General features: G+C 42.6%; 1 protein-coding gene across 1 annotated transcript in view; it reads right to left on the reverse strand.

Annotated features, from left to right (window-relative positions):
* The window catches only part of LOC123363790 (desmoplakin), a 48,989-nt gene extending 34,991 nt beyond the window's left edge, over nucleotides 1-13,998 (reverse strand). The window contains exons 1-3 of the mRNA XM_045005175.1: nucleotides 13,316-13,998; nucleotides 3,100-3,202; nucleotides 899-1,047 (exon numbers count right to left, since the gene is read on the reverse strand). Of these exons, the coding sequence (XP_044861110.1) occupies nucleotides 899-1,047; nucleotides 3,100-3,202; nucleotides 13,316-13,515 (452 nt within the window). The 5' untranslated portion in view covers nucleotides 13,516-13,998. The remainder of the gene's footprint in view (nucleotides 1-898; nucleotides 1,048-3,099; nucleotides 3,203-13,315) is intronic.
* Between the last annotated feature and the right edge of the window lie 2,695 nt (nucleotides 13,999-16,693).

Below are 16,693 nucleotides of genomic sequence, written 5' to 3' on the forward strand. Positions count from 1 at the left end.
CCTACTGAACAAGTAAGTGTGCAAGGACTCCCCCTGCCCCCCCCAAGTGATCTGATTGCGGAACAGAACCTTGAAAAAATCTCAGGATAGCAACTGAGACAGGAGACTTCATGAGAAGTATAATGCTCCCAGGCCCACTGAGTGGTATTGCCCTGCACTAGCATGAAGGGAACTGGAGTTTAGTTCCATCTTCTGACCTCTTGCTTTTCTGGCAGCAGGAATGGTGAGCATTCCAGAGGCAGCAAATTTGTGTCTGGTGAGGAGGAGAGTCCCTGATATCACTCCTTACTCATTCCTCTGACTGAATGGGAGTGAGGATGACAGGTTCAGAAGGAAATCCTGCCAATCCTCAAATGAAGGATCATTACTGTAGGTCAAACAGAAAGAGCTACATCCTGTCTGCTAAAGCTCCACACTAAAAATCCCCATGTGGTGTTCACACGCAGCAGTAAGTCTCATATACGTACACGGAAAGTAATTATTTCTGCTGGCCTCTACTGCAGAAATGCCTGTGTACACAGCACACAAATCTCATGAAAGCTATCTTTTCTGACATCTTAGGTGGCTTGGTTTTCCCCCAGCTTTATATGCACAAGGTGTGACACAATTCACGTGCAGAGAGGAATAAAACGGTATGCACTTTCATATGTGCCAAAGATTCCGCACTATAAGGACAGCATGCTGGACCAGATTCTGATCTCAGTTACAGCATTAAAGCAGGATAATGTCACTGACTTCAGTGAAGTTACTCCAGATTTACACTTGGGTAAACAAGATCACAATCATTTGTCCCATTGCTGGTTGGGGGTTTTTTAAAGCTCTGAAGGCATAATGAGAAGGCTGTTTGTTTACAATGTGATGGGAGCACATTCCTCTTGTCATTCACCAATGGCAGTACCTTTTCTGATAAATATCACAAGGCTGGCCCATTTGCCTCATCTCTCTGATCAGTCCATCGAGGATATCCATATGTTCATTAGTCTGCGCAAAACATTCTTCCAGTTCTCTGTTCCTGCTTATTTGAATGCCATCCCCATATTTCAATTCCTAAATGAAACAGAAGAAAAATCATAAATTGTACAAATCCCAGCTCAGTAATTTATTTAAAGAGAGACAATGCTTTGATCTGTTATCAGGAGCAATTACATTTAAAAGGTATGACACATTGCACTTGGAGACAGCTGATAAACTCTTTTTGCTTTCAGTTCTGTCAACAATCAATAAATAAGAAATGAATATTAATAAATATAATGATTTGAAATGTGACTATTTCGGAATTCCCTATGAATCTCCTCTTCTGTGATTATACTTTTAAATAATAATTAAATGTCTCTGCTTTTGTTTTATTTCCCACTATACCAAAATGTCAGCACTGTAGATACAAATCAAATCATTCCAAAAAATAATGATAGGCTCCTTAGTACACATAGCTTGGGTTTCCTTGAATCCAGCATTGGGACCACCATACTAACCCTCAAAATGAAAAATGTCTCTATACTTGTCCACAATGGTCACATTTCCCACATTGTTGTGTTAAGAACTGCCCCTAAGTCCATTGACAATTTCAGTGCAAAGACTTGAATGCTTATGGTTTTTATAAACACCAGAGATGAAATCCTAGCTCTATAGAAGTCAACGGCAAAACTCCCATTTACCTAAATGGAGCCAATATTTTACCCCAGGAATCAAGGGAGTAAGTAAGTAAGTGCTGTGCCCCAATGGGAATTGCTAGATGTTGTCCTGATTCAAGCGAAATACCTTCTGAGAATCACAGAATGCACTAACCCTGCATGGGGCCAGTGCTATTAACTTGGGATAGAGCAGGGACAGGCCATGGCCAGCCCCTCTCACATCCCTCCCTACCAACTTGTGGAGGCTGGCAATAACTGCTACTTCAGAGTCATGAACCACAGTGCGCACAGCCGCTGCACAAGGGGTAAAGGATCCCTGACCTGTCTCCCTACTTGTCCACCTACATGGGACCAGTCACAATCGAACATGCATTTTTCCCCCCCCTCCACCTTTGGGAAGGCAAAATTCTTATGGACTTCACACTCTTTGGCCCCAAAAGAATAAAAATTAAATAGTGCAACAAGTGGCCCAGAGCCAGAATGAAGCACTTCTTTGTTTTAACTCCACTGAAATAATATTAGGTGAAAGAGACAGTATTTGCTTTGGCACTGGCATTTCCAAAAGCATGGACACACACGTGCAATAAATCAGAAAAGGAAACAAAACTCTGAACCAGAGTGTTCATTCCTGGAAGAGACTGGAGCCCACAGAGGGCCCTAAAATGTAATTTTAAGCCCACAGTCTCTGCAGAGCATGTAATTAATTCAGTTCTCAGTGACCTCAATCTCATCATGTGCTCAGCATCCTCAATTCCCTTTGATTTCAATCAGAGTTCAGGGTGCTCAACACCTGGCAGGATCAAACCCAGTTACTCCAGTGTAAATCCAGAATAACTCCACTGCACACCATTGACCAACTCTGCATTTACACTGGGGGAGCTGAGAGCAGAACTGGAATGGATACATTTAAGAAGAGACAGCTAAGGGGACCGCAGCCTAGTTTCATACCCTTTCTTACCAGCCAAGATACAGCAGTTTTGTGCAGGGCTGGTTCAATTTCAGGGCAACTGCAGCTCAGAACACTTTGCTGAACAAATACAGCCAAGTTTGGGGACGCATATAAGTGGCCACGCCATTTATGGGGATGGTTTGCACTGACAGTGATCACAGTCTGATATTGAAAATTAGAGCCGGTGTGATTAATGTTCCATGACAGTTTTCACAGAAAGCATATTCTTTTTTCTTAATCAGAAAATCTTGGAATTAATTTTTTCCCAACCAGCTCCACTGAAAAGTCAATCGAAAGTGAAAGGTACATGTTTCAAGAGCAAGATGTGAAAAGGATACATAGTATTTCAGGCCAATAGAGGAAAGGCAAGCTTTCCTTTGCAGAACATCTGAAAGGATCAGTGAGAAGAGGAAATGTGGGATTTCAACTTTGAACCAAAGTTAATTGTGTGAAAGTTCTGAAGTACCATTACCTACAGTGTTATATTCATTTTGGATAAGCAAAATAAAGGGGACTCACAGGCTGCACTATAAGTTCAGCACGCATCAGGCAATCCGCACAATTCTGCAAAAGATCCTGAATGGTGTTCTGACGTCTCGACATGGTACCGGTACCATTTTGACTGGGAGGGAAAAACAAGAATAGTAGAATGAAATTTGCAGCATGAATTAGGCTTTAATTTAAATACATTTTCAAAGGAAGTAAGAAATTCATATTCCCAAAAATTAAGGAAAGTGATATGAAATAATAAATTTAGTCAGGCTTCCCAGAGATCAATATGCTGCACCTGCCCCTCCTATTTTATCCTGCAGTGAAGTTAGAATGCTGACTCTGCAGCATCATAACAATCTCTGTGGGAACAGGCTGTAATCAAGCATAGGCTTGATGATGACTTTAAGGCAGGATCGAGCAGAAGGGAGAAGCTGGCACCGGGTAAAGGAGAAAGTTCTTATTCTAGCACAGATCTGTGACCATAGCAGGGGAACATACCCATCATATAAGAGTAACAAATTCCTTAAATTCTTCAAAGTCTATACCAAATAGTAGCATACTATCTGTATCCATTATGAGCCTGATCCTGAACTTTGGAGTGCACAAGGAATGCAGGATCTGGCTTTCTACACAAGCCTATGGAACAGCATATATTAGAGCTAGGAAGATATATGTCCCAATTTAATTTAATGTAATAATGAGATGCATCAAGTATCCTTGTATCAGAGGAAATATTTGAACCTAGCACAATGTCTTAAAGGCATTACAATAAGGGAACTGTATGAGCACTTGTTCTACCAAATAATAATAATAGTAATAAAAAAATGTCAGGGCTCTAAGCAAAAACCTGCTACTAGATTTATCTGAGGTGCTAAATATGAGTGCCCAAGTTAAGTGGATGGGTCAGAGTGGAAAATCCTTTTTGGGTGATTATTTGCATATGATCTACTGCATATTGCCCTATGTACTCCTGAGTATTTTGAAACCAGACTGAAGAAAAGCCAAACAGTATGGACTTGACTTTAACTCAAGCTCCTTTTCTACACCCATAATTCTTTGTGGGCTCAGCTGATGTCTTTGGATCGACAAGTATCTGTCTGCACCTAAAATCTACATTACAACAATTGCATCTGCAATTATTTGCACTCTTAAAATTCAAAAAATAAAACGGGAGTATTCTTGTTAAGTGGCCTATATTTTTCAAATCATTTTTTTACTAGCATATGAGAACAGTATTTTTGCCTACTAATCTTTTAGGCACCCTCTCTGAAAGTAAAATACCTTATATTCACCGGAGTTTTATGTAAGGGACCAGATCTTCAGCTGGGGCAAATGAGCATAGCTTCATTGACTTCAATGGAGCTCTGCTGGTTCATACCAACTGAGGTATGGCACAAAGAATGTAAGAAAATTCCAAAAGGTCCATTATGTCAGTCTAAGAATCTCCAAAGGTGACAAAGAAAATCCTTTCCAAATAAACTAACCTACTACAACAATTTAAACGACTGAAGAACAAGGTATAATCCAGGAAGTCTACACATATGTGTGCATTAACTGGCATGCACTGACTAGAGAAAAGATCCCTGTATCTGAAAGTAAAGGTTTAACCACAAGATTCTGTATTTCAGCATCAGTTTCACTTAAAACATTTAGACAGGCTAATTCCAGAAATAAAAACTTCGCTTTGGTGAAGTGCAACAAATGGTTCTGCGTTGAATCACCAGGCAGGTGTAGCTATTTGGTGCCAAAGCCCCAGCTGGTGTAAGACAGGGTAGCTCCCGGAAGTCAGTGGAGCTATGCCGATTTACACTAGCCAAGGAGCTGGCCTTTGAAGAGGATTTATCTGCACAAACATGCACTCACATTCAAAAGTGTCCCTCCTATTTTAAAACTAAAAGAATATGGACGGGAACTTTCTAACAAGTTCTCAAATGAAATATTAGCTAATATAATGCATAAACACACTTTGATTGACACAAACTCTACAAACAGTGGCAGCAAACAAATCTAACCAGTTGTTGAAAAATATACCATCTCTTATGATATCAAGGATTAAATATCACTATGATTTTTCACCAACATATTGCAATCTCTTACATTAATACACTATAATATTTTTCACTCTCTAGAACTGTAAGGTACTTTATAAGCAATACAGGGTGGCATTTTCAAAAACCATCAGCCATGGCCTAACTCTTTGTTCCTACCGAAGTCCAGAAGAGTTTATTCCTATTGAAGTCAATGGTAAAACGCCTCTTGACTTCAATAGGAACAGTTAGGACAAGTCTGCATTCTTCTGAAAATCCCATCCATGCTGCCTAGCAATCATACAGCCAATCTTGTGATGGAGGCAACAGTCAAGTGGATGAACAGCTGGGAAGAGAAGCTTGGGCCAGAGAAATCAGGGCAAAATCCTACTCTTCTAAAATGTGATCTGGCATCTTTAATATGCATGCATGGAAGACAGAACCTTGATTTTTAAAGTCTCATCCAAATAGCCAATACATCCTGCACACAACTCCATTTATGTTCTTCACAAGGATGTAGGATCTAGTTAACCCTGATGTGATTCAAACCAAATGATCTGCTACAGACGCATCACGCTGACGCACACATCTTCTGAGATTGTTTGAGATGAAACAGACTTCTGGATATGAAATTGAAGGACTGTTATTATTATTTGTACTGAGATAGCACACAGAGTCCCCGGTTAGGGATCAAGGTCCCGTTGCACAAGGCATTGTACACACATACAGTAAGAAGATGGTCCCTATCACACATGGAGTCATTCTTTCACTTAGTCTAGAAGAACCAGTGATTCACACTGTCAAAATCAGACAACCTGTCTATTTAGATAGAGGGAAAAATCAGAGCTCAGGTCTTTTGTCTGGACTTCCAAAACAAGAGTCCACTGACTTTTACTAAATATGCATTTGGGACATGATTCACCGTTACATTATTCTAGTTTTACATTGTTTAAGTGAATGGAAACCCATGGAATTACACTGGCATAAAAACAGAGTCCGGCAATGGTGAATCACGCCTTAGGTCTGGAATGATTTACAAATCCATATTTTTTATTACATCTCAAAGTCTTAAACAAGAATATTTATTATGGTGCTAATTCATGACTTTCAAAAGCATGATATTAAAATATCCTATAGCAGCAAAGAAGCATTTTGTGCTTTTATATAAAAGTATGTGTATATATCAAAACAATTTGACTTTGGGGCAGGGATGCAGCTTTTAAAACATAGGGTAGGGTTGTGTATTTTGCAAAAAGTCCAGCATGTACAACTCCAGGAGGAGCACCAGAAGAAAAATGAGGCACAATCTCTCCAAGTTCTGCTCCTTGTGCATTGAAGGCATGCACTTTGCTCCATTCCTTAGGATGGAGGTTACTCCCCTGCTACATTAGTCCATGGTTCTCCATGAGGGAGCAAGGATGCAGCTCCCCAGGGATTGCTGTTGTTTATCAGTCTTTGTGCAGGAACAGGAGATTCATGAGCAGCGCCCCACGCCTACAGAAGGGTGGGTCTCAATCTGGCCCTAACTAATTATTCTTAGATTTTAAACCATGTTTTTACATGTGCATGTACAGGACGTCCCACACCCAAGCCTATATATGACCATTAATTAGCAACAATCCTCACAACTCCAACGGGAGGAAAACAAGAAAACATTACTTTTAAAATGAGACAGAAACTCTTTCCCAAGGCCACACAATGAGTCAGCAACAGAGCTGCAGTAAGCAAGAACTCGCTTGCAGTTCTGCGCCTGTTCTCTATCACCCAGTGTTGCTCATTGCTAGTGTTATTAGAAACGTTTAAATAGTGTAAAGATTTCTGACATTATATATTTTGAAAAGAAGTGATTTCTCCTTTGTTAACATTTAAGCCCTGATCCTCAAGTCCAGCTGAGCTGTTCTCGGTACAGAACCCAAGGGGTGAGCAAAGCAGGAGGGGGAGGGGGACTACATAGCACTTTCGCCGTCCCAGAGGACCAAGACTCCTGAAGACCAGTACAGTCCCAGAGTAAGCTGGCACAGCCTTAGGGCTGATCTAACTGATCGCCAACTGGACATCGACTGGAGCTTAGCAGCACTCCCGCTGCAGGCAGTGCAGAGAGGTGGGGTGGGGCGGGGCTTGTGCACAGCCAGATGCCCTCGGCAGAACTAGTGGGTACCTTGAAGAATCCTTAGGGCAGCTTTACAGCTCCTTTATGCCTGGAGAGCAGCACAGAAAGGGTGCAAAAAGGCCTGTGTGTGTGTGTGTGTGTGTGTATAAGAGGATACACATCAAAGGGCCAACAACACCTAAAGAAGGAGTTAGCCCCCCAGAGAAACAATTTTTCCTGTCTCCACAATTAAAACAAGTTTTTAAAATGATCTTTATGCTCAGGTTCAAAGACCCAAGCAATTGCCATATGCAACAAGCCAACACTTGAGGAAAAAATCATGTTTTTTTTTCATTCCCTCAAACTTGTCTGAACAAGCAACAGATTCATCAAGGCATTACTTGATATGCACACTCAGCAGTGGTTAATAAAAACCTGACCTGGATTCTAAATTCCAAGAGCAAGCGCTGTATGCATCGTTGTTTAACAAACTGCTAAACAACTTTATATTTGCTGCCTACTAGTCACAGGTGTTCCTGAACTTGGACACAAAAAGTACTCCAATCAAATACTAACAAAAGCTGTGACCTGCATGTTATAAATTTTACATGCTCACAGAAAAATACAAATGAGACATATTTTGAAGAGGAGAATGTAAAAAAAGTAGCTACATATCTAGTCACAATATTTAAATAGATGTAACCAAAAATTAAAATACCATAAAACAAGGTTTCCCAAGGTGAATGCATGAAAAATCAGGAATGTTGTAACTGAGTTTTTGATATGTCACTTTTGTTACAAGTGCTAATTTTGTATATTGAAGCCTCACCAAACTGACTCATCTTGTGAGGTGCTGAACACCCTCTGAGAGATGGTAAGCATCCTCCACTCAACAGAAGTTGAGGGAGCACAGCTCAGGGGGCTCTGTACCTTGCTGGATCAAGCCTTTAATCCTGTAATAGAGAAAGGCTTGGGTGAAATCCTGGTTCGAGTGAAGTCAATGGAAAAATTCCCACTGACTTCAATGGAGCCAGGATTTCACCTATGTTGCAGGCTGTACGTATGCAAAACTCCCATTGACTTCAGTGTGAGTTTCTTTACGGTTAAAACATACAGGATTAAGCCTTAGGAACAACAACATCTTCTTAGATAGCATGTTTAATATGCTTCACTAACATTTACCCACATAACTTTGTCTTTCCTATTCTTAAATCTCAAGGAATATGGAATTGGGCCCAAAGGCTCTAGCTTAGTGTGCAGATCCAGGAAATATACTTCTTCTAGCAGAAGCCTCACTTGAAAGAGAGACCGACAAGGCTACAACTACACTACATACATCATTTGAAAGAGGCTTTTTTTCTAGGAAGACAGCTTGTAAGGAAGTGGTCTCACCCACTCTCCTGTAAAGAGCGAGTTATCAAAGTGACAACCTGTTTTTCTTCCTTATTTCCCAAACAACTCCCAATTGCCCACCCTGTTTCTTGCTGTGGGTTTTCTTTTTTTGCTGACTTACAGACAGTAATAGCTTTTTTAGCTGATTGTGTTCTTTGCTTTCTATCTTCTGATCTTTTTACTGGTCATAGCAGGGGCCCTCCTCACTCACAACTTGAGACTGTGAAGGGGTAGCAATCTTATCAGTGAAGAGGATTCACATTGGCCAATGCCCTGCAAACCATAGCCATGCTCCATAGGCAGTAAGAAAGGAAACTCCAATCTTTTCTTCTGGGTTTACTGTTTGTTATTCTGCCAGACCCTACAAGTTACTTCAGAGCTGGTATGTGGATTTCTCACTCCCTTGCAATTTGCTGGGCGTGTGAGCTACAGTATATTTCAAAATAGCTCATGTATTTAAGTTAATTTGGATTTGCAGCCAAGCATTATGTAGCTATACACTGAACTTTTTTCTGATCTTAGAAATGACAAGTTAAATTGCAGAATTTGACACTTTTTTCCCCCTTCATAGTATATTGGATTTTATCCCTAGATAGCAAAGGGTTAGATAGTCAATTGCCTGTGAACTGGCAACTGGTGAGATTCATTGTCAAACAGTATCTACTTTCAGGACTCAAGCTCATCCCAAATTCCCAGGCAGCAGAAGCTGGGAATATGGCAGAGACAGCATACTCAGCCCTAAGGGTAGGGAGCGCCTAGCACTGCTCTGTGAGTAAGATGTTACTCAATGCGAATAAAAAGGGGAGGTGTGTAGGCATCAAAGCAGCAGGATCGGGAACCAAATGTAACCCTATTGATTTTAAGATTAAGGTACGGTAGCTTTCGCATTTTAAAAATATCCCAGTTTTGGAGGTTTAACATCTCCACTGAAATCTGGCATACAAACTGCCAGCCTGAATGCCATTTATAAGATTGAATAGATTATGGCCCCGATTCTGCAGACCTGCTACAGGTAGAACTTTCGATTTCAATGGGAGCTCTGCAAACAGCAAATCTGCAGGATCAGGCGCTAATTATTTTCTAGTTATACAGTAATAAAAATGTCCTTATATCTTTTGAACACATCCCAGCTAAACACTTAACTGATTTTAGAAACATCAACCTTTGCAAAGAATTATTCCTCAGACTAGGGTAAAGATGTTCAATGTTTTGAAGAGAAACGTTTCAAACATTTTGGACAAATGCATTTAATCTCTTTGTTTAGAACATTAATTTCCCATTCACACGTAGGTGCTAGAAGTAGGGATGCTACCACACCCCCTGGCTTGAAGTGGTTTCCATTACATACAGGGTTTAGTTTGGTTCAATGGTTCTCAGCACCCCCACTATACAAATTGTTCCAGCGCCCCTGCATTCATGTGAAGTTTTGACACGAAATCTCATGAAAATGGGACCAAAACTATGGGACTAGGGTTCCATGGGGAGAGCTCCCAATGAAGTCAAGAGTTTTTTTAGTCTGAACTCCTGGCAAGATTGTCAGTAAAAAGATGAAAACAAAGGATATGCTGTCAAGAAGAAATGAAAGGATGTTGATGCTAGACCATTAACAACAGCACACTCAATCAAGTCCAAATTGAGATAAATTATGCCTATGCTTTTTATAAAAAATTATGCCTATGCTTTTCTATTAAAAAATAAAAAAAGCTAAATTAAAATAAGTGTTAAACAACAATAAATTAAAGAGACCTCATATCTCCTCTCACTTATTCTGGTTCAAATCAGGAGAAATTTAGGAATAACTCCAATGAAGCCAATTTAGTTACACTGGGATAAAACCCATAAAGGACGGAAGAGAGTAAAGGAGGAGTGTATTCTTCCATTAATTTACATGTATAACATATTAAATGTTATTAATTGGATTAGTGGGTGAGCTCTTGATGGCAGAATAAAGCCTTAAGAATGCAACACAGCCTATGTATCTCGGAGTTAAAGGATAGGAGATCTCCATCAAAGGATTCCACATCTGAATGATGCTACATACACACCACTGGTAAAACGTCATATTATTACAGTTATACAGCAATTTAGAGTTCAAACATGACTAGGTATTATAATTTATGTTATTACAATATGTGTAATAATAATATATTGGTTTTTAATAACAATTAATTATCTTTAATTATGACATAAGGGCACCTTATCAGAAATAAAGTATACTAAGAACCAGCAGATTGGGCACATAATTCACAATAAACAAACATGTAATGTTTACTGTTGTGTGGCCCACTAATAAAGGATTATATGTACCTAAGCAGAGTTGCTAGTGGTGGCTTGGGCAGCCTTACTTTCAAATGTCTTTTATGGAGGTACTTGATTGTTTATACATGTCTAGTTCCTTTAGCATATTCCTGGGAAGAAATGAGACAATGTGCCATCAACAAAAATCACAGGGTCAAATTCTATTCTAAATCAAGGTTACACCATTGTGTAGCCAAAGCAACACAGCTGAAGTCAATGACATGATTAAATCAATGATAACTTTAATAGAGATACTCCAGATTTACCAAAGTGTAATTGAGAGCAGGATTTGATTTAGGTGGTTTATCTTTCATGCAGGCAATATCAATGTATGATTGAAGTAAAATATATATACTACTTTTCAGTCATGTGAATCACTAACCAAAAGGATTAAAGTTCTTTTCTATATACACCTTGACCAGACTACTAGTATTTGGTAGGGCCAAGCTCTACCCCATAGTTACTCAAAGTCTTCAGTAAAACAACTAGGACCAAGTCTCACAATCTGAGGTATGTAAAGAAATCCTTCTTGAGAGTACAGGGGTCTAATCTGATGGAATCCATTACAGGGTCATGGCCTTAGATTGTAATGGCTGGCAGAGATTAGAAACAAATGCAAGAATTAACAAAAAGCAGTTTCACAATTTATGGTCTGGTCTACATGTAAAAAGTTTTACTGGCATGACATTGTCAGTAAGAGCTGTAATTTTTCACTTTCATAGTTATGACAGTGAAAGCCCTAACATGCATGCAGCTTTATCACTATAAGGTGCTTTTCATCAGCAAAGTTTATTTCACTTCAACAAACCGGAACAGACTATATGCACTTTTATACTGGTGTAATTGCATCTACACTAGGGGGATTTTCCTGCTTTAACTATGCTATATTGTAGTGGCTCTAACTAGTACCTAACTCCTGCAGAGAGCGCCCCCATATGAAGTAATAATTAAAATTATTCTTTGCTTGCCCTCAAAGGACTCACAAAAATTAGCTTACTTAGAAAGGTAGCAAGATCGGATAAAATAAGGTGTAAAAGTACTAATCTCTGTGTTGACTTCAAACCTGGCTCACAGCAGTTACAATAAACCAGAAATGTTTATGAAAATATTCTGTTAGACTACCTCCACCAACCCTAGGGCCAACTAAGAGTGATTTCTTTTTATAGGATTGTCTTGAAAGAATTTGACAGGGGGGGGAAGGAGATAAAAGATTCTGAATTACACAACATGCAAACAGTTTTCAAAAGCGTACTGTATTACAAGCTGCACAGAGACAAAAAGTGGACCCAGGTTTTGAAAAGTAAAGGTGAACTCCAAACTAGTTCCCTTTTTGTTCACCTAGACAATCCACTTGTATTTGCTTGTCCTAACTCTTTAAAGCACCTGACAGAATGCTAAGAGCAACAATGACGGATGTCTCCCGTTAATAAGCAACAGCGACGCCATTACAGGAGTCTTTATACTGTTGAAATTGGAAACTTCTACACAAGCTGTCAACCCTGCCACGTCCCTGCTCTGGATACAAACTCGGAGTTAGAACCCCACAATTTCAAGCCAGGCTTTGTTACAGAACAATAAGCAATAAACAGCGTTTGGTAAACTTAGATTTTTTTAAAACAATGCATCCAAACGGAAACAAAGATAATAAGGCAACTTGATCTCTTCCCAGGGTACTGAACAGCAATCCCCAAGAAAATCACCCCCCTATTATGGGGTTCGCACAGTCTTTCAATGGCTCCCTTTATTTTTATTCCATTTTGAAATGACTAAAGGCTGCTGAACCTTCTTTGTGTTATGGTTAGCTTTGCTTTGCTCACAGACAACAAAATACCATGGGCGTGGATGAGCTGCAAAGAGCTTTATCTAACAGCTTCTGAAGAGGCCCAGATCTCCATTCCAAGGGAGAGTAATAAAAAAAGTCTGCAGAGCCAGAGATGATGATAACCATAAATGTTCTTGTACTTCACAGGGAAAGAGATCAAAGAGCATTGGCAAGGTAAAAAGTTCATATTTTAACAGGTTAAACGTCCAGGACACAAATCTTGTTCGGCACATGGAATAAGTAATTTATAAAAAGTCCCTCTTCCTGCAGGGGGTGTTTATTCGCCCTTCTCCCTACCCAAATGTACCAAACAAACAAGGAACTACTGAGGCGAAATGAATCGCCTGCAGAAAACCAGCATGCAAAAGTATCAGTAAGTTACAAACTACAAGGCTCAATTGCGTTGGAAAGGAGTTTGGGTGGAATAACTCGTCCCCTCCCCCTATACATCAAGAGTACCTAAAGGGGAACAGGAGGAGGCATTTTTGCAGCTTCTCCACGCATTTGCAGAGCCTGATCTCTTGTCGGACTGAGCCGCAACCCCCCGCGCTCAGCCGATCAATTTTTTCCTTTTTTGCCCGTGGGGACCCACTCCCGCCGTTCGGCTGCACCTACCCGTATCCCTCCGAGCTGAAGTCCTGCACATAGTTTCTCTGGATGGTGTACGTTTTGTGGGTAGCATGGCTGCTGCTGCCGCCGCCGCCGCCCCCCACCATATGGGAGTTCATCTCGTAGCGCATATCCGGGCCGGATTCGGCTCTGGCCATCCGGGCCAAGGTGTTGAGCCGCGGGTGGGACTCGCCGTTCATGCTCATCGCGGCGGCGGCGGGCTGGGGCTCGGCGAACGCACCGGGGCGGACAAAGCGATCAGGGCAGAGTCATTCACGGCCAGGCCGGCTCCCAGCGATCGGGGCTGCAAGCACCCAGGTGGGGAGGAGAAGGGGGGGCAGTGTCAGCACCCCTGGCGGGAGTGTCTGCCCAGGAAGGGTAGGCGGGGGGCAGGCGTGCAGAATGGAAGGGGGTGCAAAGGCACAGGTGTGTAAAGGGGGGGAGCGGATCGGCTGTCCTCGCCGGGGGGGGGGGAGTAGGAGAGGGGCCTGCCAAGCAGAGGTAGCGAGGGGAGCAGAAGAAATGGCACCGGGTACAAAACTAAGAGCGGGAAAGAGCGTGGTAGGGGCGCAGGCGTCTGTCTCCGCGGTGCCCAGGCTGGGACAGCAGTGGCAGGAAAGCCGGGCTGCTGCAGGTGGTGGTGGTGGAGGAGGAGGTCCAGTCCCTCCCCGCTGGCGGAGGACAGGCGCAGCCACACCTTTTGGGTGCTTTTTTAAACAACAACAAGCCTGGGCGTGGAGCTGCCGCCGCCGCTCCCACCCCTCGCTCCGGTCCTCGCCTCCTGTGTCTGACTCCCGCCCCCCACCTGAGCCCAGCCCAGGCGCTTGCTCTCGGGGCCCCCGGCCAACACACACACACACACCCCTGCTGGGTTCTTCCTTTGCCGCGGCCCCAGCTCCGCCCCACCCCCGGGAGGCAGGGCGAGGCTCCGAGGCAGCGCACGGGAGTGTCCCCACGCGGGGGAAGGCTCCCGGGGAAGCGAAGCGAAGCGCCCTGTTCTCAGCAGCGCATTGCAGGACCCCCCCGGGCCCAGCGAGCTGCCTTCTTCTGCAAGCGCGCGGCTGTTTTTATTGACAGTCGGGAGTCACGGCTGGTTCTTTGCGTTTCGGGGTTTGTCTCTTGTCCCCGCGGTCAGCAGCGGGGTTCTGGGGCGGGCATTCCCTACGCGCTCTCGCCCACCGTGTGTAAACCCAGCAGAGACCTGCTCTCCCAGGGGTTTCAGCCTAAGGGACACTGAACTGGCTGCACAACAGCGTGCGGGGCCTCTCTCCCCCGACCCTTGCACTCACGGGTGAGGCACAACTGGAGATAGGCGCTGCAAACTGACCTGCTTGGAGGGACTGAGGCCTGGTAGCTTCCCCGGGGCAATCCGGGGACCTAAGGCGGAGGAATGGGCACACCCCCGTCTAAGGCAGCCGGGGCAGAAATAGGCAGCCACAGAGGGAAGGCCAAACTGCACAAGTATTGTTCCTACCTGAGGACTATTTTCCTGGAGCTTCTACTAAGGCAGTAGAGAGCTGCTCTGCGCCCAAAGCTGGCACCAGTGCCTAATAGGTACAGCCTGTTCTAAATGGCAGAACCACTGCGGACACAAAGAGACACAATAATCTGCATTAATAGAGTCAGAGCAGAGATTAATTTGGGCCACGATTCATGCCCCCAGAAGAAAATTCTGTTTATCTAGGGTTTGCAGTGTGTATTAGTAAATGGAGGTAAATCACCATTGTGTCACCATTGTCAATATAGGCTTGATTCTGGGAACATTTCTCAACGGCTAAAAGCTTTCCACCATCCAAATCAAATGCGTTGCTGAAGTAGCGCTGCATTTCCTGTGTCAGCAAAGGAAATGTCTGAGTTAAGTAATTTGTGGACTCTGTGTCTCTCCTATGGGGAGTTGGAGGATGTATGTCTGGGGGGAGGGATAGCTCAGTGGTTTGAGCATTGGCCTGTTAAACCCAGGGTTGTGAGTTCAGTCTTTGAACTGACTACTTAGGGTTCCGGGGTAAAATCAGTACTTGGTCCTGCTAGTGAAGGCAGGGGGCTGGACTCAATGATCTTTCAAGGTCCATTCCATACCTAGGAGATAGGATATCTCCATTAATTTGTTTTATTTATTTAGAACCTCTTGTATGGGGAGCAGTGGGGAGAGAGGGTCTGTGACTCTCTGGTATGGGGGAAGCAGAGAGAGCTTTAACAACAAGCAGGAGTCTAACTGGGCTCACTCACTCATTGCTAGGTTTCCTTGATGGCTACCCTCTTGTGCTCCAGAATCTAAGCCAGGGGTCAGCAACCTTTCAGAAGTGGTGTGCCGAGTCTTCAGTTATTCACTCTAATTTAAGGTTTCGCATGCCAGTAATACATTTTAACATTTTTAGAAGGTCTCTTTCTATAAGTCTATAATATATAACTAAACTATTGTTGTATGTAAAATAAATAAGGTTTTTAAAATGTTTAAGAAGCTTAATTTAAAATTAAATTAAAATGCAGAGCCCCCTGGACTGGTGGTCAGGACCCCGGCAGTGTGAGTGCCACTGAAAATCAGCTTACGTGCCACCTTTGGCACCTGTGCCATAGGTTGCCTACCCCTGATCTAAGCTTTTTTTTTTTTTTTTTTTTTTTAATAATAACTGGATTCTGGGGCTGGGCTGGGCTGGTCTGTTCTCAGTAAAATCTGGCATCAGCAAAGGTATCTATAAAGATGCATTATGGCTTCTTGATCCTCAGGCCCCAAAGCCAGTCTTGAGGATCAATTTAAAACAACCTCAGAGTCATTAAAAGTTGTGCTGACTTCAGCTTGCAAGGAGCCATTCTTGCTCCTAGGAATAGCCTGCATGGGAAGGGCATGTTGGGGGTATGCCTACACAAAAGAGGAACGCACAGAGCGCCTACATTGCCTGATTTTTAGAGGTGTTGGGTACCCATTGATCTCACTGAAGTCAAAGTAGTTACTCTGGGAATGCACCCATGTAAATTAGATCAGAATGTGTCCCTAAGTACAGGTGACGTTGTAGAGAAGGGAGAGCTGTTCCAAACAAATAACAGGTCCCTTCTCTCAGTAGGCAGTCTAAATGCTATCTATAATGTAAACAATTTAAAATGCTAACCCACTGCAACTCTGTGTTTGTATGGTATCTACTGTGTCAGAGAACAGATGGTTTTCAGTGTTGGGTTATTTGAAGGAAGAGGGTGACTGAGTTTTATGCCCATGACTTGGGTGTTTTTTGCAGGCATAAGGGAGCAGTGCAGAAAAACACCAGGATGAGCAAATAAGAACAAGTGAGCACTTACGTTTGATGCTTCAGCAAAATTAGGAAAGCAGGAAGGAGTATGGAAGGAAATAAGGGCAGAGGCAGGAGCCAAGTAAAGGACACCTATTAGAGGGAT

The sequence above is a fragment of the Mauremys mutica genome, chromosome 2 (genome assembly GCF_020497125.1).
Source record: "Mauremys mutica isolate MM-2020 ecotype Southern chromosome 2, ASM2049712v1, whole genome shotgun sequence".
In the NCBI taxonomy this organism is placed as follows: Eukaryota; Metazoa; Chordata; order Testudines; family Geoemydidae; genus Mauremys; species Mauremys mutica.